At 44.4% G+C, this 24,437-nt stretch overlaps 1 protein-coding gene across 3 annotated transcripts in view; it reads left to right on the top strand.

Annotated features, from left to right (window-relative positions):
* RNF138 (ring finger protein 138) overlaps positions 1-24,437 on the top strand; it is an 81,216-nt gene that overhangs the window by 45,797 nt on the left and 10,982 nt on the right. For 2 of the 3 annotated variants that reach the window (XM_089305214.1, XM_089305207.1), the window contains one exon: positions 1,923-2,175. In XM_089305214.1, coding sequence (XP_089161340.1) covers positions 1,923-2,069 — 147 coding nt within the window. In that variant the 3' untranslated portion in view covers positions 2,070-2,175. Of the gene's footprint in view, positions 1-1,922; positions 2,176-19,014; positions 19,111-24,437 lie in introns of those variants that run through there. The other variant, XM_070050351.2, reaches the window with a different exon arrangement.

The following is a 24,437-nucleotide window of genomic DNA, read 5'->3' as shown; positions in this document are numbered from 1 at the left end:
GAACTTTCACAGGATGTTTTATGCTGTGGCATGATGCCATCCAAACCCAGTGATCACCGTAGGGCAATTTCCTAATTTCACATGCCTGATAAAAATGTAAATAACACAAAATTATGGCCTCTTTGAAGCATAAGAGACTCTTACAATATTTGCAAAATTTACTTCATTTCAGGTGAAAATGTTTATTTTCTTTGATCACACTTCATGGACTGGGTTTCAGGATCACTTATCTTTCTGGACTTCATTGGCTGGTCTTAGATCAGTTTGATTAATGATCTAGCTTGCTGGCTCCTTGATCATAATCTAGTGCTTCAGTTTTTTTTTTTTTTTTCTGACCAATGGAGAACAATTTGATATGATTATGTGCGATGTATTATTAGAAACTATATATATATGATTTATTTATACTATATATAAACTATATATATATATAAGATTTATTTATTTATTTGAAAGGCAGACTTCTATCTGCTGGTTCACTCCCTGAATGGTCACAATGGCTGGAGCTGAGCTGATCCAAAGCCAGGAGCCAGGAGATTCTTTCAGGTCTCCCATGCAGGTGCAGGAGCCCAAGGACTTGAGTCATATTCTACTGCCTACCCAGGCCATAGCTGGATGGGAAGTGGAGCAGCCGGGACTCGAACCAGCATCCATATGGGATGCTGGCACTGCAAGAGATGGCTTTACCTGCCACACTATAGCACCAGCCCCTAGAAACTATATTTTTATCACAACTGTTCTCCACTATGTGAACACTGATAATAATTTGTATTAATCACAATCCCTAAAATATTTGTTACATTTATGATATTTATGACTATTATTTTTTTTAATTATTCATTTGAGAGGCACAGTTACAGAGAGAGAGAGAGAGAGAGAGAGGGAGAGAGAGAGAGAGGGAGGGAGAGAGAGAGAGAGAGGGAGAGAGAGAGAGGGAGGGAGAGAGAGAGAGAGAGAGAGAGAGAGAGAGAGAGAAAGAGGTCTTTCATCTGCTGTTTCACTCCCCAAATGGCTGCAACAGTTCAAGCTGGTCCAGGCTGCAGCCAGGACCTTCTTCCGGGTCTCCCATGTGGGTGCTGGAGTCCAAACACTTAGGCCATCCTCTTCTGCTTTCCCAGGAGCATTAGCAGGGAGCTGGGTCAGAAGTGGAGCAGCTGAGACTTGAACCAGTTTGAACCATCCCATCATATAGGATGATGGCATTGCAGGGAACAGCTTAACCTGCTATGCCACAATGTCTGCCTGTGGCTGTTGAATTTCGTCATTTTTAATTTGGGCCCAATTGTTCCCATCAATGAACATGTTTGAAGTTTGATTTTGGCATTCAATATTTTAGCCACTACTCCAGGATTCATTTGCAGATTGATCAGTGAGACTCTGACCTTATTGTACAGGACCAAGCCCAGTCTAGGAACAAACCACTGAAAACTGCTTTAGGGGCCTGTGCTGTGGCATAGCAGGTAAAGTGACCTCATGCAGTGCTGGCATCCCATATGGGCACTGGTTCGAGTCCTGGCTGCTCCACTTCTGATCCAGCTCTCTGCTATGGCCTGGGAGAGCAGTAGAAGATGGCCCAAGTCTTTGGGCCCCTGTACCCATGTGGGAGACCTGAATCTACTGGCTCCTGGCTTTGGATTGGCTCAGCTCCAGACACTGCAGCCAATTGGGGAGTGAACCAGCAGATGGAAGACCTCTCTCTCTCTCTGACTCTCCTGTTTGTAACACTGCCTTTCAAATAAATAAATAAATAAATCTTTAAAAAAGAAAAAGAAAACTGCTTTAGACTAGCATCCATCTATTAATAATTTTAGAGTAAGGATAGCTGTTTGGTGTACTGGTTAAGGGTTAAGACACTGCTTGAAATTCCCACATCCCATATCAGAGTGCCGAGGTTCAAGTCCTGGCTCTTCTTCCAATTCCAGCATCCTGCGAATGCGTACCCTGGGAAACAGCAGATGATGGCTCGAATACTTGGATCCCTGCCACCCACGTGGGAGACATGGATGAGATTCTGGGCGCCTGGCTTTTCCCTGGTCCAGCCCAGGCTGTTGTGGGCATTTGGGGAGTGAACCAGTGGATAGAAGATATTTCTCTTTTTCTTTCTCTGTCTCCCTCTGTCACTCTGCCTTTCAAATCAAAATAAATAAATAAAAAATGAATCTTTTGATGCAGTTACTAATCTCAAATACTACTTAATGTTTATGCTTAAATATTCTGGCCTTCCTTCTTTGCAAGTTGTTCACAAGACTAATGATTCTTAATCTTCTGGCCCATTAAAGGTGTTAAAATGTGAAATGTGTTTAGTTTGATTTGACTAACCAAATATATCCTGGCCATATTTTCTTATCTAACTGCTTACCAGTCAGATAGTCTAGAATTTTTCAGGCAACATGTCTACTAGATGACGACATAAAGGGTGTTGTATAGTCTTCACTGGTACTAGGCATATTTTTTCAACAGAGCTGGAAGTTTTGGTTTCCTTCATTTGTTATTTAATCCATTAATTTTAGGGAGGACTTGTCTGATTGTAAAAATATTTCTCATAGCAAGAAATCAGAGCAGTTGGAGCCAAGTAGTATTTCTTCAATACTGAGTGACTTGTGCTTACTGAGGGCTTCTGGCAACTTGAATGTGAAACTCAGGACTAACATGTCTAAGCTAAAGATTTATTTGCAGATTCTATTTATTTCTTTCATATTCTTGCCAAATATTCTGCTGCTCTTTATTTAATATGGGCTAATATCATAAAAAGGGGCCAGCTGATGTAAGGTTTGTGAAATCTACAGGGAAGGATTTATTATTTTATAACTTTAATTGGATTTGAGTGATCACATTATTTAATCCCATGATGAAAATGTACACATGAAGTCAATGCAGTTGTATTTTCATTATTCTAACCCTGGGGCTTCCTGGTGAAACATGCCATCATCATTGCTCAAGGATTATATGCAGTGGTTTTGTGATACTATCACAAATCTTAAAGTGATGATGATTTGTTTGAGAGGCAGACAGACAGGCAGACAGAGTACTCTTCTGCTGGTTCACTCCACAATGCCCACAATGCCCTGGGGCTGCACCTGATGAAAGGAAGTGGGAATAAATCCAAATCTCTCATGTGAGTGGCAGAACACAAATCCTTGAGCCATCACTGTTGCTTCCAGGATCTGCTTCATTGGGAAGCTATAGTCGGGAGCCACTCGGAAGTGGGACATGGGTATCTTAACCATAGAGTGAACACCAGCTCCCCTAGAGATGATTGTTAGCGTATTAGCAATAGACTGCCATTCAGCCCACTTGAGAATGTGGCAGGGCTGAGTCTCCTGGGATATGCATCATGGGTTGTCTCTGAGACCGGGTCCAAAAAAATGAAATCTTGAGGTGAAACAGGAAGTCAGTTTGTGAGCAGTGGAAATGTACTGGATCAAGAAGAAAGAAATCAATGGCAATGAACGTTTTGGGGAATGGAGATGCAGGTTGATAGAAACAGATACAAAGCAGGAAAAGAAGAAATGGGGCATGAGGATTCTGTGGTATGGCTGTGGTTCAGGCTTGTCCTAGAAGTAGACCCTTGGAAGACAGGTACCCCTTGTGTTCTTTTCATGCCACTTAGAGGTTGGATGTGACTGTGAGTGGAATATTCCCAGTGAATAGTTACTGTCATTGTCATGGAGTTTTCACTCTTGTCCTTACCATACTGGGGTGTGATTTTTCTGGACCTAAGAAATACAAATTCATCGGAAGCAACTATTTACTTTTATTCTGTATCACAAGTTTTAATGTTCTATTAATTATATCTATGCCTCTCTTTCCAGTTAAATATTTTTCTCAGGCATGAAGGAAGCCAGGATTTGTATGCTGAGGACTGTAATACTGAAAAGCTATGAGATTTCATTGGTAGTTTGTACTTGTTTATTGGGTGGCACTGCTGTTTTCTCTTTGGCATATGTGGCATCTTTCTCTACTGGTTCTCTCAGCTTCCTTTCTACTGCTTCTTTGCTGATTCACTTTCTAAGACCAGAATTTAAGTATCAGGGCTCTTCAGGGCTCAGTCCTGTTCCTCCTCTGATTTTCTCCCAACATCAAGGAGTTTCCCCTTCATTGTACATTAATGGCCATATTCATAGAGGTTTCAAGCATCATCTCTTTTTTTAAAGATTTATTTATTCGAAAGGCAGAGTTACACAGAGAGAAGAGAGGCAGAGAGAGAGAATCTTCCATCCACTGGTTCACTCCCCAGATGGCCACAATGGCTGGAGCTGTGCAGATCTGAAGCCAGGAGCCAGGAGCTTCTTCCAGGTCTCCCATGTGGGTGCAGGGGTCCAAGGACTTGGGCCATCTTCTACTGTTTTCCTAGGCCATAGCAGAGAGCTGGATCGGAAGTAGAGCAGCCAGGTCTCAAACCAGCGCCCATATGGGATGCCAGTGCTTCAGGCCAGGGCATTAACCTGCTACGCCACAGCGCTGGCCCCTCAAGCATCATTTTAATGTTAACCACTCTGCACTATTCCTCTGCATCTCTTCTCTGAACATGAGATCTTTGCAATGATTTGCTCAAATTATCTCACAGGTGTCTCAAACTCATAGTTGCTAAGACTATACTTATCTTCCGTTCACATTTGGTTCTCTTCCATGTTCAAAACTCAGTAATTGTAGTGCCTTCCAGCACTTGGTTAAGCCAAAAGACTAGAAGTCACTCCGGGTGCTCTTCTCTTCCTTACCTTACATATCCAGTTCTTTTACAAGTCCTGTTGCTTTAATCTCCTAAATATCTCTTAAATCTCTTTGATTTTCTTATTGTTCATTATCATTTCATTATTTAAAGCTATTATATCTACTTCCGGACTGCTGTCAGCATTTCTAGATCTACCTTCTTAGATCTTCAAGTTGCACATTATTGTTCTGGTTAAAATAATCTAATGACTTCCACTGTTCTCAAGAGAAAAAGAAAGAGGCCGGCGCCGCGGCTCACTAGGCTAATCCTCCGCCTAGCGGCGCCGGCACACCGGGTTCTAGTCCCGGTTGGGGCGCCGGATTCTGTCCCGGTTGCCCCTCTTCCAGGCCAGCCCTCTGCTGTGGCCAGGGAGTGCAGTGGAGGATGGCCCAGGTGCTTGGGCCCTGCACCCCATGGGAGACCAGGAAAAGCACCTGGCTCCTGGCTCCTGCCATCGGATCAGCGCGGTGCGCCGGCCGCGGTGCGCCGGCCGCAGCGCGCCGGCCGCGGCAGCCATTGGAGGGTGAACCAGTGGCAAAGGAAGACCTTTCTCTCTGTCTCTCTCTCTCACTGTCCACTCTGCCTGTCAAAAAATAAAAAAAAAATAAAAAAAATTAAAAAAAAGAGAAAAAGAAAGAAAACAAGAGTTCTTAGCTCAGCCTACAGATTTACATGATCTGCTTTTTGCTTAAGCTTCCTAGGCTCATCTCTTTAGTAGAGATGAAGGCACTATTAGTTATAGATTCTATTCCTACAAAGTTGCCATATCCATTCCCATCGGAAGGTCTTCACACATGCTATTTTCTCAACATAGGACACTCCCAACTCTTCTTTCCCTATCAAGCCATCATCTATTCAACTGAAAGCACAGTTCTCACCTTACTTGGCCAAGACAGTCCAGAAAGCCCAGCCCTATTCTAGTCTCAGAGCTGGAGACATTGCAGTGGCTTGTACACAGTAGGGGTCAATACTGTGCTCCCTCCCAGACAGCTGCCAAAATCTACACATCTGCCTCTGATGAGGACTTTCTTCAAAACCCTGGAAGCCCTGTAGACTGGAAGTGCTAGAGAATTTAATCCCTTTCGTCTGTACTGTCTTCCCTGAACAGCCTTCACTCAGTAACTGCTAGAAGTTGAAGTTTCAACAATCTACCTGTCACGCTCTTTGCATGGGATAGCTCTGAGGTCTGCTTTCTACTGTTTCCCAGAATTTTCGCAGCAGATTCAGTTCTAGTTGTTCCCTATGAGCTGGCTTGACAATGCGCCCTGGGCTGGCTGCCTTTGCTTCCCTGCCTCATTTCCCTCCTCCCCTGCAGATATTTTCTGCACCTCCTGAATAAACTATTTACGCTTGCATATTTGTCCTGTGGTCTACTTATTCTCAAACCAAGAACTCAAACCAAGACATGCACTAAATCCAGTCTTGGAGTATGTGCCTGGATGAATAGCTTCAGCATTACTTGGGAACCTGTTGGAAGAGAAGATTTTCAAGGCCCATCCCAGGATCTCTGAGAATTCAGAATTCTTTATGGTTGTACCTGAATAATTTGATAATTCACTTTCTCTTACAAGATATTTATTCTCAGCATATTACATGTTTCAAATGTTGTGTTAGTCTGCTTCTTGTGACTTTGACTAACTTACCTGAGAGGAGCTTTTGTGGGAAAGAAATAGATTTATTTCAGCTCATTGTTGAAAGGTTACAGGCTTGGGGCGCCCCATAGTCTACACCTGGCAGAGGCTGTGCATAGTGGCTGCAGAGACATGGTCACAGTGAACCAGGAAGGGAAAGAGAGAACCCGGAGGGAACCTGAACTGACAAAATCAGCCCTCTTGTGAGAACCACCCTCTGAGGGCATGCCCCAACAACCTAAAAACCCTTGGGTGGCCTTTGTGGTCACCATTTTGTTGCAAAGCAAACCCCCGACATGAGTGCTATAGCACTCCCAAACCTGGATCCACTTGCCTGATATGCATAAAGCCAGTCACTGACACCAGGGAGGTGGAACAAAGTAAGTGTTTCTATGCAAAATGCAGAGTGAGGAGCTGGGCAGCTGCTGCTTAATCCCTGGACTCTTGCATCTCTAATTTAATCTCTGTGTCTATGCTTCTGCAATGAAAGCCAGGCACCTGCCAATTTAGCTTCTGTGGTCTAACTATGAATGGAGTTTTGAACACAGGCAAATTAACCTCACTAACTGTCACTTCCCCATTCGCGGAGGAACGACACAGGACCCTGCACTGTTCTTTTGTCTGCTCGGCCCTTCCCGGGTTTGCTGCTGGTCCTTCCGGGTTGGCTGCCGATCCTTCCACCTCCATGGAAGGGCGGCTCCCCCTGCCACTTTCCCCACTTCCGCGGGGGAGCGGCACACCGCCAGCCGGCTCTCTCAGGGGCTGCTCAGGTGTTCCTTCAGATAGATGTTCCTGGTGTATGTTGTCTCTCTCCTCCTTTATAGTCCTCTTCCACCAATCCCAACTCTGCTACCCACACGCCGAACACGCTGCTCTCCTCCAATCAGGAGCAGGATCAGCTCCTGCAGGTTATTGGTCGAACTGGAGGCAGCTGCGTAGAAGCTGTTTACTCCTCTCCCAGCGCCATATTGTGGGAGAGCAGATGCATAGAATAAGTCTTCATTCCAGTAACTTAGTCTAGTCCGAGTTGCTCCCCACAACTAACTTGCTTCCACTACAAAAATGGAAGCAGTCATCTTGTTTACAGGAATGCAAGTCCATGAAGAAAAATACCTGATAGCCTTACAACTTGCTTGTTGCTTTTGAAAACTATACATTATATATTGTTTTGTTTTTGATACTTTACCAAATTCTATACACTACAGGATACATTTCTTAGCATAGAAATCAAAGCAGATTTCACTAGTCTCTTTGATATAATCTAGCATTAGCCACCTATTTCAAATTCTCCCCATATGTACTGCACTTGCTTCCATGTTTTTATAGAAATTTTTAGGGGCCAGTGCTGTGGTGTGGTGGGTTGGGCCTCTGTCTCTCGGTGCGCTGGCATCCCATGTGGGTGCTGGTTCATGTCCCAGCCTGCTTCCAATCCAGCTCCCTGCTGGTGGCCTGGGAAAGCAGTGGAGGATGGCTCTGGTATTTGGGCCCCTGCACCCATGTGGGGGACCCAGAGAGGGGATTCCTGGCTCCTGGCTTTGGATGTGCCCAACTCCATCCATTGGAGCCATTTGGGGAGTGAGCCAGTGGATGGAAGACTTTCTTTTCTTGCTTTTTTCTTAATAATAGAAGCCAGTTTTTTTTTTTTTTTTTAATTTAACAGGTAGAGTTATAGACAATGAGAGAGAGAGAGAGACAGAGAGAAGGGTCTTCCTTCCATTGGTTCACCCCCCAAAATGGCTGCTATGGCCACAACTGTGCCGATCCAAAGCCAGGAGCCAGATGCTTCCTCCTGGTCTCCCATGTGGGTGCAGGGACCCAAGCACTCGGGCCATCCTCCACTGCCTTCTCGGGTCACAGCAGAGAGCTGGACAGGAAGAGGAGCAACTGGGACTAGAACCCGGCTTCCATGTGGGATGCCGGCTCCGCAGGCGGAGGATTAACCAAGTGAGCCATGATGCCGGCCCCTGGAAGACCTTTCTCTCTGTCTGTGACTCTGTCTCTCAACTAAATAGATCTTTAAAAAAATTTTTTTAAATACTTTACTTTGAATGCCCTTCCCATATCTTATCTTGATGAAGTTCTGTGTGTTCCCTCTTAAAGCTGCAGCTCAACAATATAAATTGAGTGGCTCTTCTACACATGTATAAGTGCTCGACATTATCAATGAACAAAACAAAGGTCTTTGCCCTCATAGAGCTTTTCTCTACTTAAGCCCCAAGCACAATTTATCATGTCACCAGGACCCACAGACCTGTATCACAGCAATACAATTAATCTATCTCTTTCCCAATCAGTCCATTGTCTTTTTTTTTAAATATTTATTTATTGGGCTGGTGGTGTGATGTGGCAAGTGAAGCCACCACCTGTAGTATGGTATCCCAGATGGGTACTGGATCAAGTCCTGGCCGCTCCGGTTCCCATCCAGCTCCCAGCTGGTGGCCTGGGAAGGGAGCAGAAGATGGCTCAAGTGCTTGGGCCCCTAGTACTCACGTGGGAGACCTGGAAGAAGCTTCTGGCTCTTGGCTTTGGCTTGGCCCAGCTCTGGCTTTTGCACCCATTTGGGAAATTAATCACTATTGGATGGAAGAACTCTGTGTGTGTGTGTGTGTGTGTGTCCTTTATTTGTGTAGCTCTGACTTTCAAATAGATAAATGGATCTTAAAAAAAAGATTTATTTATTTATTTGAAAGGCAGAGTTATATATAGAGTAAGGACACACATACACACACATATCCATGGAAAGAGAGAGAGAGAGAGATCTATCCACTTGTTCACTCCCCAAATGGCTGCAACAACCAGGCAGGGCTGGGCCAGGCTGAAACCAGGAGCCTGGACATCTGCATCTCCCACATAGGTGTAGGGTCCCAAGCACTTGGGCCATCTTCTGCTGCTTTCCCAGGTGTATTAGCAGGGAAGTTGGTTTAGAAGTGAAATAGGTGCCAGCACTGTGGCATAGCAGGTAAAGCCACTGCCTGCAGTCCCGGCATCCCATACGGGTGCCGGTTCGAGTCCCAGATACTCCACTTCTGATCCAGCTCTTTGCTATGGCCTGGGAAAGCAGTAGAAGATGGCCCAAGTCCTTGGGTCCCTGCACCCGTGTGGTAGACCCAGAGGAATCTCCTGGCCCCTGGCTTCGGATCGGCGCAGCCCCGGCCATTGTGGCCAACTGGGAAGTGAACCAGCGGATGGAAGACTCTCTCTCTCTCTGCCTCTCCTCTCTCTGTGTAACTCTGACTTTCAAATAAATAAATAAATCTTTAAAAAAATTTAAAAAAAAAGAAAGTGGAATAGCTGGGATTAGAACCGATATGGGATGCTGGCATTGGTGTTGTAGGCAGTGGATTAACTTGCAGTGCTACAGTGCCAGGACCAGACTGGCAGTTTTCTTTATATGATTTATTTACTTAAAAGGCAGAGTTACAGAAAGAGAGAAGGAAAGAGATCTCTTCAATCCACTGGTTCACTTCCCAAATGGCTGCAATAGCCAGGGCTGGGCCAGGATGAAGCCAGGAGCCAGGAGCTTCTTCTGGGTCTCCCATGTGGGTGCAGGGGCCCAGGCAGTTGGACCATCTTCCACTGCTTTCCCAGGTGCATTATCAGGGAGCTGGATCAGAAGTGGTGTGGCCAGGACTCCAACCAACACCCTTATTGCATGCCAGCACTGCAGGCTGTGGCTTTAACCCACTGTGCCACAGTGGCAACTCCAGACCAGTGGCTTTCAACTCAATAGTATCACCTGAGATTCTTTGGAAAAATAACTATATCCCAGAAGCCACCTCCAAAGATTTTCCTTAGTCTGTGTGGGACCTAAATGATTTTAATGTACAGACGTGGATAAGAACCACTGCAAAATTTTTGCAGGCTGGATTTTATTTATTTATTTTTATTGTGTTTGGGAGGCAGAGAGCGAGCGAGCTTCTATCCACTGATGCCATCCCTGAAATACTTGCAACAACGAGGGTTGGGCCAGGGCAAAGCCAGCAACATGAAACGCCAAACACGTGCTCCTGAAGGCTGCGATGTTATACCACTCATCTGGAAATGCCTAACACCTGACCCGTGTGTGTGTTTGACTGGTTTTCAACAGCAGGGAGCAATGGTGTTGTCTCTTCCTCCACTGAGCTACTATGGTGCTGATATATGTAGCTGCAAAGGCCCTTTGAGACATTGGGTTCACCTTAGGTAATTTTTAAGGCACCTAATCTTAATAAAAATTAATAGGTAGACAATATCGGGAAGAACTATGGGGGTGAGTGTTTGGTGCAGCACGGCTGTCACTACTTGGGTTGCCTGTATCCCTGGAGTTGAGTCCAGGCTATTTTGCTTCTGATCCAGCTTCCACTAGTAATGCCTATCCTGAGAGGCAGCAGGTGGTGCAATCTTTCTCTCTCTCTCTGTTTTCAAACAAAAATGAAAATAAGTAAAACAATTTAAAAGACACTGGTTAAGATGTCATGAACTGTATTAAAGTGCCTGCCTTCAGCTCCAGACTCCAGCTTCTGATTCCAGCTTCCTACCTCTGTGACGGGTCAAATAGTTGGATCCCTGGCACCCATGTAGGATACGCAGATTGAATTCCCAGCTCCTGGCTTGGCTTTGACCCCATCCTGGCTGATGTAGACATTTGGAAAGTGACCCCACTGATGAGAGATCTCTTTCTCTCTCAAGTAAATAATAAAAAAGATACATTTGAACTATGTTTTAAATTTTTACAGGATATTAGTGACTGTATTACCATATAAATGATACTTGTTAGAACATGTGGCCTCCTCAAAAGGTCCCTAAGGGTTTGGTGCTCATGGATTCACCATCCCTGAGCAAATTGGTGGGTATGTACTATCGGGACAAGGGAAAACAAGACCATGTCCCTCCCCTCTTAGGTACCCACAGTGCATTTTCCAGTGGCTTCTTGGAAACATTGATGACAACCAGTTTCCAGTCCAGTTTCAAGAGAGGGAGGGGACTGTGAAAAAATCTAATGTTGCTTTAGAATAGGTTGGGAAAATTCTATTAAGGAAAGAGAACACAGTGATTGGTCAGACTGCATTTCAGAAATCCCCTATGTTTTCATTGGTTTGGAAAAAAGGAGCGCGCTCTCCTAAAAATGTTTAAATACCATCCTTTTTTTTTTTTTTTTTTTTTTTTTTTTTAGATTTATCTATTCATTTGAGAGGTAGAGTTACAGATGGAGAAAGTCTTCTATCTGCTGATTCCCCTCCCAGATGGCTGCAATGGCCAGAGCTGAGCAGGTCTGAAAGAGCCAGGAGCTTCTTCTGGGTCTCCTGAACGGGTGCAGGGGCCCAAGCGCTTGGGCCATATTCCGCTGCTTTCCCAGGTGCATTAGCAGGGAGCTGAAAGGGAAACAGAGCAGCCAGGACCTAAATTGACACCAATATGGGATGCCGGCGCCACAAGTGGAGGCTTAACCTATTTTGCCACAGTGCTGGCTCCTAAATACAATCTTACAAGCAAGAGCCAAGTGCTGTTTGGAGTGAAGTCCCAGCATGGTGTTGTGTGTGCTTTCTCACCAAAATAGCTCTGCTTTTCCCTCTGCCTGGAATGTCTGCCCAGCCCCCGACCTTGGCCACTTGACCTTCTGCCTGGACTCTTTCTTTCCTTCCTTCCTTCCTTCCTTCCTTCCTTCCTTCCTTCCTTCCTTCCTTCCTTCTTCTTTCTTCTTTCTTCTTTCTTCTTTCTTCTTTCTTCTTTCTTCTTTCTTTTTTAAGGGAGAGAGTTTATTGGGGGAAACTCAACAGGCTGGAGGGAAGAGGCAAAGAAAGAAAAAGAGAGAGAAGGAGAGCGTAAGAGAGACAGAGACAGAGAGAGAGGTCAGGAGACAGAGAGGAAGAGAGAGAGAGAGAGAGAGAGAGACTTGTTCAGGAATGGGTTCTTTTAAAACTTTGCTGGGGGACGTCAGCCTGGACTTTTCTATGAAGACATTGTTGATCCATACAGAAATGCTTAAGTGCTTTTCCCCAGGCCCCCAGTGGACAGTTTCCCCTTCATTATGATGATCGCCACGTGGTCCCACCTGTTGTATCTTGAGGCTGGGAGGTCCTGAATGCTAATAGGTGCTTAATAAAAAAAATTGTAAAGAAATGTGCTTTCTTGTGAGTGGGGAGTCTTTAAAACAGAAATCACAAGGTAATTTGGAAGAACATTATAATTATGTCTAGACTCCAAATGTTGTGTGACCCTGCCACAATTTTGAGCTTTGGGGACACTTGTTTATATTGTAATCCATTTTCAGGATTCTGTGACAGGAAAGCTAGCACCTCTGGGACAAGGAACACACATTTCTGCCATTTATCTATCACATAAGCCACGTATTGTTCCTAATGCCAGAGGGACTTAACGGTAGTGGTGAAAATGCAGTAGGCAAAAGGAATGGCATCAAATTATCAGTGTAGCTAAACCAGTGGTCTGTTATAGGCTGATTAAACACATACATGTAACAGCCACAAGGTGGCAGCTTAGAACTATAACATTACAGAAAGAACATTCCTAGACCCAACCATTTGCAATATGGCCAGGGAGGGGAAAGGAGCTTAGGCACAATTAGCGGCGGGGAAGGAGAGCGTGGTATGTGATATTCACTGCACACATCTTTATAGTTTTATCTTCCCTAGAAAAATGACAAACACACATGCACATGCACATAGACAGCATGGCCTCATCAAATGTAACATTAACAAGTCTTTCTCAAGAAACATCAGCAAAACAGTGAGTCTGCCATGCCAGTGTGCCTTGGCCTCAGGTGCCTCCGCTTCCTTCATCCCTCTTGTGGTATGCTTTTATAGTTGGTTAAGGACTTCTTGAGGGCAATTCTACTTTTATTTGATTTTTCACTTAGCCTGTTTACTTTAGAACCTCACACTGTTATAAATCACTACTCTACTCTGCTTATAAAAATGCACACATGTAAATATATATTTTCATATATGAATGTCCCCTTCCTGCCCACTTCTCAGAGCAAATGTGCACTATTCAGAGGTGCAGGAAACTCAAGGTCCCCTCCCAGTTCCTATCCATACTGTGAACATGTCCAACATGTTCTTGTTATTTGAACACCAGTTCTTATAAGATGATTGTGAAACTTCAGATTGCTACAAGGCAACTCTCAGAAGTACAAACACAATGTCTGAACTGAATCATTTTAGCAGTACTTTGCACAGATAAGGAACTTACCAAAGACTGACTCCAAATTCAACCCACTTAATAAGAAGTTTTTAAAAGCGTGACATCAGAATCAAGTGAAAGCAGGAACTATTGAAGTAATTGAAAGGGATTTTTTTTTTTTTTTTTTTGACAGGCAGAGTGGATAGTAAGAGAGAGAGAGACAGAGAGAAAGGTCTTCCTTTTCCATTGGTTCACCCCCCAGTGGCCGCTGCGGCCGGCGCACCGCGCTGATCCGAAGGCAGGAGCCAGGTACTTATCCTGGTCTCCCATGGGGTGCAGGGCCCAAGCACTTGGGCCATCCTCCACTGCACTCCCTGGCCACAGCAGAGAGCTGGCCTGGAAGAGGGGCAACCGGGACAGAATCTGGCACCCCAACCGGGACTAGAACCTGGTGTGCCGGCGCTGCTAGGTGGAGGATTAGTCTATTGAGTAGCGGTGCCGGCTGGAATGTTATTAATAGTAAACCATATACATTCCTTAGAATTTAACTGTTAGGTAGCTTACAAATAAAAATGGTATTTTAATAAAATCATATTTTCTCAGACCAGCTCTAGGCTGAAAAACCATAGATATAGGGTAAGGGGTACGACATCTTCCTGTCTTCAAGGAACTTGTAACCTGTCAGGAAAAGACGAGAGGCCTTTAAGTAATCAATGAAATACAGTGAGAACAAATGCTGTAGAATTTCAGAGGAGGAAGGGAGACTTCCAAGAGGGGACTGACATTGGCCTGGACTTTGGAAGGTGACTCATACCTGGATAATAACAGGAGGGTGAAGCAGTGCAGAGGGCCAAGAAACAGGCTCAGGAGGGCGTGTTCAGGACAGACTGAGAAAAGCAGGGTGGCCAGTCATGGAGGGTGTGGGGGAGATAAGCATAAGCTACAGATAAGACAGACAGGGAGGACTCCTGGAAGCCAAGCTCCGAGTCTTCCTGGGGCAGCCCCTGGCACAGCAGTGGAAACTTTGCTTGCAATGCCCACATCCCACACCGGAGACTCTGGGTGTGAGTCCTGGTTCTGATTTAACTTCCTGAGAGGCAGAGGGTGATGGCTCAACTACTTGAGTTTCTACCACCCAATGTGAGTGAGCCAAATTTAATTCCAGACTCCTGGCTTTGGCCATTGTAGGTACTTGGAGGGCGAACCAATGGGTGGAAGATCTTTCTCTGTTTCTCTCTCTCTGCCTTTCAAATAAATAAAATAAATACATAAAATATTAATATCTGTAAAAAATTCTGTTCTTTCACCCAGGGGCACTAAAAGTTTTTGAACAGGGGAATGACCTGGTAGAGAATAAGCTTGGAAAATATTATGCAGGGTCTATTGGTCTGGGTATAATTATAGACAGTGTTTCTTTTGTTTTTAAAAATCCTCCAAATACCATAAAATATAACCTGTAGCTACAGTGCTTATAAGAATATCCAAACATATTAGATCCAGGAGGTTTTTCACTCATAAGTGGACGATGGTACCTAACCCAAGAGTTGAAGGGTAACTAGCATGGAGAATGAAAGAGGTTGGGGGATGTGGTTTTGGTAAGGGATGTACAGGGAAACTGCTAATGCCTGGTGTAACTGGCATTTAGAGTGTGATGGTGGAAGGAACAGGAGATCAAGTGAAAGATGTAAAGAGAGCATGGAGAGCCGCAAGTGCTATGGTGCACAGCTTGGACTTAATCTTGTAGCTCCCAGATTACCGCTGAAGGCCTTACTCAGAAAATGAGAGAGCATTTTGCATTCTGGGCAGATTATTCTGTTTGTGTGGAAGAGAGAACCATGTTAGCAGATGGGACCCGTTGGGAGGCTGAAGTTCAGAAGAGAGAAATGCTGAGTCTGGAAGGTTAGGGTGATAGGGATGATGGTATGGAGTGGGGAGAGAAGAGGATTCCAAAGTGTTGCAGAAGAAAAATGAGCTAAACTTGATATGACATAGATGTGATTGTGATGGGGAAGGGGAAGTCCCCAGAAAACAAGTATTCTCTTACTGCTGAGCCTGGGAAGAAGCGGAAACCATTACTGCAGGAACAGATTCTCCCTGAGAGGAACATGGTGATTTGAGTGCCACATCTGTTGATTTTGACAGCTGTCCAGCAGGAATTGGATATCGAATCCTAAGATGAGGGAGAAGCAGTGCCTGAAACCATGACAATATGTTAGATCATCCAGACTAACATGTAATGATACCTAATAATTTCTAGCATTTGTTTTACTCATTCTATGGCTTTGTATGTGTTAACTTATTTCATTCTCCCAACAAATCTATTCAGTTGATGCTTTTATCCCATTTATGTAACAATGAGAGAATAGAAACAATAAAAAGAGACTTGTGGGGCTGATGCTGTGGCATGGTAGGTTAAGGCTCTGTCTGCAGCATTAACATCCCATATGGGCACCGGTTTGTGTCCAGGCTTCTCCACTTCTGATCTAGCTCTCTTCTATGGCCTGGAAAGCAGTGGAAGAGGGACCAAATGCTTGGTCCCTGCACTCACATGGGAGACCCAGAAGAAGCTCCTGGCCTCTGTCTTCGGATCTGCTCGGCTCCTGCTGTTGTGGCTATTTGGGGAGTGAACCAAGAAATAGAAGATCTTTCTCTCTGTCTCTCCCTCTCTGTCTGTGACTCTGTCTTTCAAATAAATAAATAAAATATTTAAAGAAGAAGGAGTAGGAGGAAGAGGTAGAGGTAGAGGAAAAGGAGGGACTTGCTATAGCCTCCCCACTCCCTATTTACCTACCTGCAGCATGTACTCAATCTACTGATCTCAAGTACTTGGTCTACTGTGGATGAAAATGCACTTTTCTTGGAGTGCATCCCTCCACTTGTACTAGTTGCCATCCTCTCTCACTCCTATAGACATTGTTTCAGCCATTGTCTGTTCTCTGTACATAATAAAAGTTTGCCTCTATTGGATCATTCCTGTTAGCATACAAACATGTTATTATTTCTGGTAGTTCAAACAAAACCAAAACTCTTTGAGCCCATTCTGACTTGTATTCCCATCCCATTTTTTCCCCTTCCTTTTCCATTTCAAGAGTTTCTGTACTTGTTGTCTTTAACGTCTGCATTTTATTCTCATTTGAATTCACTCTGGTTTGCCTCCTGTTACCGTAGTCTGCCAAAACTGTCATTCGCAGGGTAGTTGAAGCTCTCCACTTTGCTAAATTCAACAGTGAGCTTTCAGGTCTTATGCTCTTTGACCTATTTGCTGTACCTGACACAGCTGACCACCTCTTCACTCTTCTCGTCACTTGCTTTGGAGGCTATGACAGTCTCAGTTCCTGTCTTACCTCTCTGCTCACTCCCTCTTAGTTTCCTTTGTTTATTCCTCTTCAGATTTCTAAGCTTTTGGTGGATAGGGCCTGAGGGATCAGTCCTTGTATCTCTTCTCTTCTCTGTTTACACCTCGATTATCTCATCAAATTTCATAGTGTTGAATACTATTTGCAGGCTGTAATCTCAAATTGGTAACTCTAGGGTATATAGATCCTCTAGGCTTCATAGATCCAACTATTGTCTCCAACTTGATGCCCAAGAGAAAACTTCAACTTTGTCTAAACTAAATTGCAGATCTCCTCCCACTCCATTCAAGTTTGGTTGTTCTTCAGTTTGTCCAATTGCAGTTAACTGCAGCTCTCTTGTTCTCCACACTCAGCTCCAAAACTTGTGCTCATCTTTGATTTTTCTTTTTCTCCCATACCCCATATCCAATCCAAATTCCATTGACCACACATGCAGTGTATTACCAATAGAGCAGCCAGAATAATCCTGCTAAAATTTGATTGGTCTTGTTATTCTGTTCAAAATCACCCACTTGATCCTTACCTGACACGTAATAGAAGCCAGCGTTTTTTTAAACTTTAAAAAAAATATTTTTATTTGACAGGTAGAGTTATGAACAGTGAGAGAGAGAGAGAGAGAGAGAGAGAAAGGTTTTCCTTCCGTTGGTTCACACCCCAAATGGCCGCTACGGCTGGCGCTGTGCCGATCCAAAGCCAGGAGCTGGGTGCTTCCTCCTGGTCTCCCATGTGGGTGCAGGGGCCCAAGCACTTGGACCATCCTCCACTGCCTTCCCAGGCCACAGCAGAGAGCTGGACTAGAAGAGGAGCAACTGGGACTAGAACCCGGCACCCATATGGGATGCCAGCACCGCAGGCGGAGGATTAACCAAGTGAGCCACGGTGCCAGCCCCAGAAACCAGGGTTTTAGAAATGTCCTACAAGCCCCTTCTTGCCAATCCCCACATGATATAACCTCCACTCTTGCTATTTTCTTCCTCACTAACTCATATCATCTCCACTGTTCTCTTTAAAAAAAAAAAAAAAAGTTTTAGAGACAGAGAGAATTCTCCCATCTGCTGTTTCATTACCCGAATGCTCTCACAACAGCCAGGGCTTGGCCAGGCCGAAGCTGGGAACTGAGCATTCAATTCAGGTTTCCTACAAGGGTGTCAGGGACCCAACTACTTGAGCCATGTCTGCTGCCTCCCATGGTCTGCACTATCAGAAATCTGGAGTCAGAACTGGAGCCAGGTATTGAACCCAGACACTTTGAAATGGAACACAGCTGTCTCATCAGTGTCTTAACTCCTAGGCCAAACACCTGTTCCCTTGCTGTTCTTTCAACATGTATGCTGTGCCATCAATTCAGAGCCTTTCATTTACTATCTCTTTTGCCTAGGTATTCATAACCCCTAAAAATTCCCAATGCTTGCTCCTTAACTTATTTCAGATTATGACTCAAGTGTCACTTTCTTAGGAAATCCTTCTCTGACAATGCTATGAAATATTCTATCCCTCCCTCATCCTCTTTCATAACTGTGGTGTATTTGCCTTGTGCCCACCTTACTGAGCTGGTATTATGCATCCTAGATTCTCCTCTCTGCAGAGTTCTGAGGCTAAGTGGGCCAGAGGAACATGTTGCACAAGACCTAGGAGGCCGAAGTGGAGGAACAGACACACTGTGTTGATGCTTAGATGACTTTACTGGTGGAAGGTGTTGGTGCAGCTGAGTGCATTGCTGCTTGACTGCTGGCTCAGTTAGTAGTCACTTGGTTGGCAGAGGCTCCCAATTTAGTTTCTCAGACTGCTAGGTATGGGTGCATTTGTTTCCATGATAAAGGCATCAGTTTCTACCACAGGACTCTTCCCCCCATTACTGAAATTGGAGCTTGGAGATGGTGAGAGATTGATGAGAGTTCCAGTCCATTCTCTAAGGTTTCAGCTCAGCTGTGTGGGTTCCATCTTTCTTCCCTTACTTCATGGCCATCTTCCTTTGCTGACCACATGCCCTGCCAACTTCAGGCACCAACACCAGACACAGAAGCAACAGCCTCCTGTAGACTGTTTAACCAGCCCCCACAACTGCATAAAGGTAAATCCCATAATAACTCCTTGTATATGTGTAGTAGGCTAATGATGTTTAAACACCAGTTTTCTGGGGTGTTGGAATCCTGATATGCAGCATTTGACAATTTCTTTGTTTTCAATATTTCACTAGGGCCAATTTCAATCTACCACTAGATGGAAAACAGTGAAGGTGTGCCAACAATTAGCTCTTTGTAGCTACTGATAGCTGTGGCTACAGGACACCACCGTGAGTATTTCCTATGGCCTTCTCTTATTGAATTTGGTTTCCTAAAGATTTATTTATTTATTTATTTATTTAAAGGCATTTATACAACACACACACACACACACACAGAAGGAGAGAGAGATCTCATTGGTTCACTCCTCAGATGGCTGCACTAGGCCAAAATCAAGAGCCTGGAACTCTATCTGGATCCCCAATTTGGGTGGCAGGGGCTCAAGCACTTGGGCCATCTTCTGCTGCTTTCCTAGGTGCATAAGCTGGGAGCTGGATTGGAAGCAGAGCAGCCAAGACTTGAAGCAGAGATCATTTGGGATGCCAACATCACAAATGGTGGCTTATCCTGTTGTGCCACAACACTAGCCACTCTTCTCTTATTGAATTCTGTCTCATAACCTACCAATTTTTTCCCCATGGCTCTTAGTACTTTCTAACATGCTACATGTTTTAGTTATCTGCCTCTTACCTTGGAATGTAAACGCTATCAAAGCAGTGATTTTTGCCTGTTTTGTTCATTGCTGAATCCTGGCTCTCAGAACAAGTACTGGCATTTAAGAGCTGTCTCATATGTATACTGCAGCAATGAATTGGAGCATGGGAGGAAAAATGTGGCAATAAAAGAACTGTGGATCTGGTAGAGGAAGAACACAAGTGGGAACTGTTAGAACTTTGTCAAGGTGGTGCCAGGTTTGATTCAGTTCAGTTCAACAAATATTTGTTGAGTACTTATCACATGGCATATGTTGTTAGCTGCGGGGCACAGGGAGAGAATAAGGCATGGTTATGGATCTGCTGGAATTCAGCAAGGCCTGAGAAAAAGGGAGAGAAATCATTTGCAGGGTAATGAATGACAATAGAGAGTTTCAAAATTGAGGAAATACTCAACAGTGGCAAACCTACACAATGGAGAGTAAGAAAGTGATTGAAAAGTAACCCCTTTATGGAGGGATTAAAAAAACTATAGGGGCCTTCCTCTGAGAAGTTCCATTCTCTGGATATTATATTCCCAAAGCATTTTGGCCATGGTATCTTGTAGCTATGTGACACAATTAATTTTTTTCCTTGACAACCATCTCTTTGGGCAGTAGAATCTTAAAGACAGGGCTGTTGTTAAAACTCTATATTCTTGGGGACTGGTGTTGTGGCATAGCTGGTAAAACTTCTGCCTGTAGCGTTGACATCCCATATGGGTTCTGGTTTGAGTCTTGGCTGCTCTACTTCTGATCCAGATCCCTGCTAATGTGCCTGGGATAGCAGCTGAAGATGGCCTAAGTACATGGGAACTTGCACCCACGTGGGAGACCTGGAAGAGGCTCCTGGCTCCCAGATTAAACCTGGCCCAGCCCTGGCCATTGAGGCCATTTGGGGAGTAAATCAGCAAGTGGAAGTGCTCTCTCTCTCTCTCTCCCCTTCTCTCTCTGTATTTCTGCCTTTCAAGTAAGTAAATACATCTATACTCTTGAAGCAATGTTTTCAAAGCATATATCTGATAAAATGTTAAAATAAGAAATATAAAAAAAGAAGCCAGCATTGTAGCTCAGAGAGTTAAGCCTCCACCTGCAGTACCGGCATCCCATATGAGTACCAGTTTGAGTCCCAGCTGCTCCACTTCTGATTCAGTTCCTGCTAATGCTCCTGGGAAAGCAGGAGAAGATGGCCAAAGTTCCTGGGCTTCTGCCACCCACCTGGGAGACCAGGATGGAGTTCTGGGCTCCTGGTTTCAGCTTGGCCTAGCCCTGGCTATTGTGGGCATTTGGGGAGTGAACCAGTGAATGGAAAATCTCAATCTCTCTCTCTCTCTCCCTCCACTCCCCTCTCTCTTCCTCTCTGTGTCACTCTGTACTTCTTTTCTTTCTAATACCTCCTGTTGAAAGGCATTCTTTTTTTTAAGATTTATGTATGTATTTATTTGAAAAGCAGAACAAGAGAGAGAGAGAGAGAGAGATCTTCCACCAGTTGACAGCTTCCCCTTCTGTGGGGATCAACAAATGGTCTGACAGCTCCTCCAGTCCCTCCCTTCCCCACTATTCCCCACCTTCCTGCGTCTTCCCACCCTTACTTTCTTCTTCCCCATGGTCACTGGCTTCATCTTTGTTGCCAACATGCCTAAGGCTTTCTCTTTCCTGTTAGACTTGCTTAAGTTTCCATCCTACCATTTCCTGTCCTCTCACCACCCAAATTCTCACTCATGTGGACTGTGCCAACAACTTCCATGTCTTTTCTATCCTCTGTAGACCCGCTTTGTCCAATTCTGAGTAGCATGATAAAGTCTTGCTGTCCTGCTTGATCCTTCATCCCTTTGTACAGCACATCACACCGTAGACACTTTCCTCCTGGTAGTCACTTAGACATCTCAATGATTAGATTGGCTGTTTCAGAATCATGGTGCTTGTGTTCAAATTACCCTTATTTTAAATTTATTAGTGGCTCAAAAGCACAATATGACAATATGAATATGCCAAAGAAAAGCTAATACACTGTTGGTGGGAATCTAAACCATCATGGAAGACATGATGGCGATTCCTCAGAAATCTGAAAATAGATCTACCATGTGACCCAGCCATCCCACTCCTGGGAATTTACCCAAATGAAATGAAATCAGAACATGAAAGAGTTATCTGTACCCCCATGTTTATAGTAGCTCAATTCACCACAGCTAAAATATGGAATCAACCCAGATATCCATCAATTAATGACTGGATAAAGAAATTGTACACATACACTATAGAATACTACTCAGCCATAAAAAAGAATGAAATCCCATCTTCCACAACAAAATGGATGCAATTGGAGACCATTATGCTTAGTGAAATTAGCCAGTTCCAAAAAGACAAATAGCATATGTTTTCCCTGATTTGTGGTAACTAAAATACAGAGTACAAAAAAATGCAATGTATACGAATGAAATTGATATTTTGATATTTTATTATTGTTTATAGCCCTTGTCTATACTCTGGAACAGTGGTTTTTCTACTTATTACTTGTTGAATTCTTTATTTAGTGGAGGATTAAGCTTGTGATTATGCAGTAAGTTGAGAGTATGTCATTGCAAAAAATAAAAAAAAATAAGAAAGGAAGGAGGAGGAAGGGTGACAGCAACAGAGGAAGAGAGGGAGGACACAATGGGAAGTGTCATTATGTTCTTTTTTTAAAAAAGATTTATTTTGTTTATTTGGAAGACAGAGTTACAGGAGAGAGGTAGAGACAGAGAGAGAGGTCTTCCATCCAATGGTTCACTCCCCAGATGGCCGCAACAGCCGGAGATGCGCTGATCTAAAGCCAGGAGTCAGGAGCTTCTCCCACGCAGGTGCAGGGGCCCAAGCACTTGGGCCATCTTCTACTGCTTTCCCAGGCCATAGCAGAGAGTGGGATTGGAAGAGGAGCAGCTGGGACTAGAACCGGCACCCACATGGGGTGCCGGTGCTTCAGGCCAGGGTTTTAACCTGCTGTGCCGCAGCGCCGCCCCCGCCCCCCCCCTTCTTTTTTTTTTTTTTTAAAGATTTATTTTATTTATTTGGAACACAGAGTTACAGAGAGAGGTAGAGACAGAGAGAGAGGTCATTATGTTCTTAAAACTGTATATATGAAACACATGAGGGGCTGGCATTGTGGTGTAGTGGGTAAAGCTGCCTGTGATGCCGGCATCCCACATGGACACTGGTTTTAGTTCTGGCTGCTCCATTTCCAATCCAGCTGTCTGCTAATACTCCGGGAAAGCTGCTGAGGATGGCCTAAGTGCTTGAGCCCTGTACAAATGTGGGAGACCTGTAAGAAGCTCCTGGCTCCTGGCTTTGGCCAGGTCCAGCCCTGGCCAGCCATTGTGGCCATTTGGGGAGTGAATCAGCAGACACAAGACTCTCTCTTTTTGTCCTTCTCTCTCTGTAGCTCTGACTTTCAAATAAGTAAATAAATAAATATTTTATAGCAGCAATTTAGATAGAAGTTGTACTCTATAAATAACTATAGAAAGCATTATTATATTATTATGGTAAAGCCAGAAAGAGAAGAGCAGCAAGGCTAGCAACTGGGCACAGCAAATGGGCACAGGTGGATGGAAGAGCAGGTAGGACAATTTCTCCCCTCAGTGCAACTTGTGAGTACTCCAGGTGACAAGCACAGCGTGTGTGTGTGTGTGTGTGTGTGTGTGTGTGTATGTTTAGGCAGGTGAGCAGGAGGGGGCTCAGACACGCAGCGTTTCTAATGGGAAGAGAACAAGACAAGCAGACACAGAGGAGTCTTAGGCCACACTGGTCCAGGCACCCTCCATCAAGTGGAGCGATGGTCAGAGAAGTCCCAGTTACCCTCCCACCGAAGCCTGAACGCCCACCATCGCAATCCTGGGAAGGACAGTGGAGCCTGGGACTCCTGCCTCTGTCTCAGCTGGGTGCCCTGGAACGGGGTGAGGCAGGCTGGCTGGAGGATTAGGAAAGCCATGAGAGGGAGGAGGAAGGGACGCCAATGTCAGGAATCTTCCCACGGCATGCCGGCTGTGATCCTCACCGGGGCAGAGGGAACAGGTAACAACTTCCCATCAGTGTGGTTTTGAGACCTTGGAAACTTGGGACCTGCCCTCTCGGTTTGGATCCCCACCCCTCATCCTCTCAAACATTCTAAAATGCATGACGTTCCACAATCATAAATACATTTTATTCCTCCATAAAACACTGGGTATATTTTCATAATTCTGCTTGGCAAATATTTAGCTATGAATAACCTTTAATTTTTTATTGCCTTTCTTCATAATCATGTTTACTTTGAGACTTCTTGAAAAGTGAGAAAATCAGATCTAATTTTTTTCAAATACAAACATATTTATGAATATTACATTTCGCAACAGATGAGCTTGACTTGCGATATTGTTAGAATGTTTAATTAGACATTTATTGTTTTCACATCTGTAGCTTTATTTTTTAGTTTAGTGCAAATGATTTCTTTCCCCTAGGTCTGTTTCAAGCATTTCTGTAGATGGCATTGTTGGAGCTCACTGGCCTTCTGCCTGTTTCTATGGTGCCTATTGGAGAAAACAGCCTGTTTGGTCCTGCTCTTGATGGGTTGGGCTGCTTCCTAGAACTGTCACACACATAGAATGCTTAGAGCTTTGAGAGAACTCAGTGTGATCCAGGGAATACCGGGGCACTGGAAAGAGGTACCCTAAAGTGTCTGGGCCATGGATCTCTTATCAGAATTATGTGTTTTTAATTTCTTTTTCTTTTTTTTATTTTTTTGACAGGCAGAGTGGAAAGTGAGAGAGAGAGACAGAGAGAAAGGTCTTCCTTTGCCGTTGGTTCACCCTCCAATGGCCACCGCGGCCAGCACATTGCGGCCGGCGCACC

This window comes from Oryctolagus cuniculus, chromosome 10 (assembly GCF_051225735.1).
Source record: "Oryctolagus cuniculus isolate XC-2025 breed Fujian yellow rabbit chromosome 10, ASM5122573v1, whole genome shotgun sequence".
In the NCBI taxonomy this organism is placed as follows: domain Eukaryota; kingdom Metazoa; phylum Chordata; class Mammalia; order Lagomorpha; family Leporidae; genus Oryctolagus; species Oryctolagus cuniculus.
This window is presented reverse-complemented; position numbering and strand designations above follow the sequence as displayed.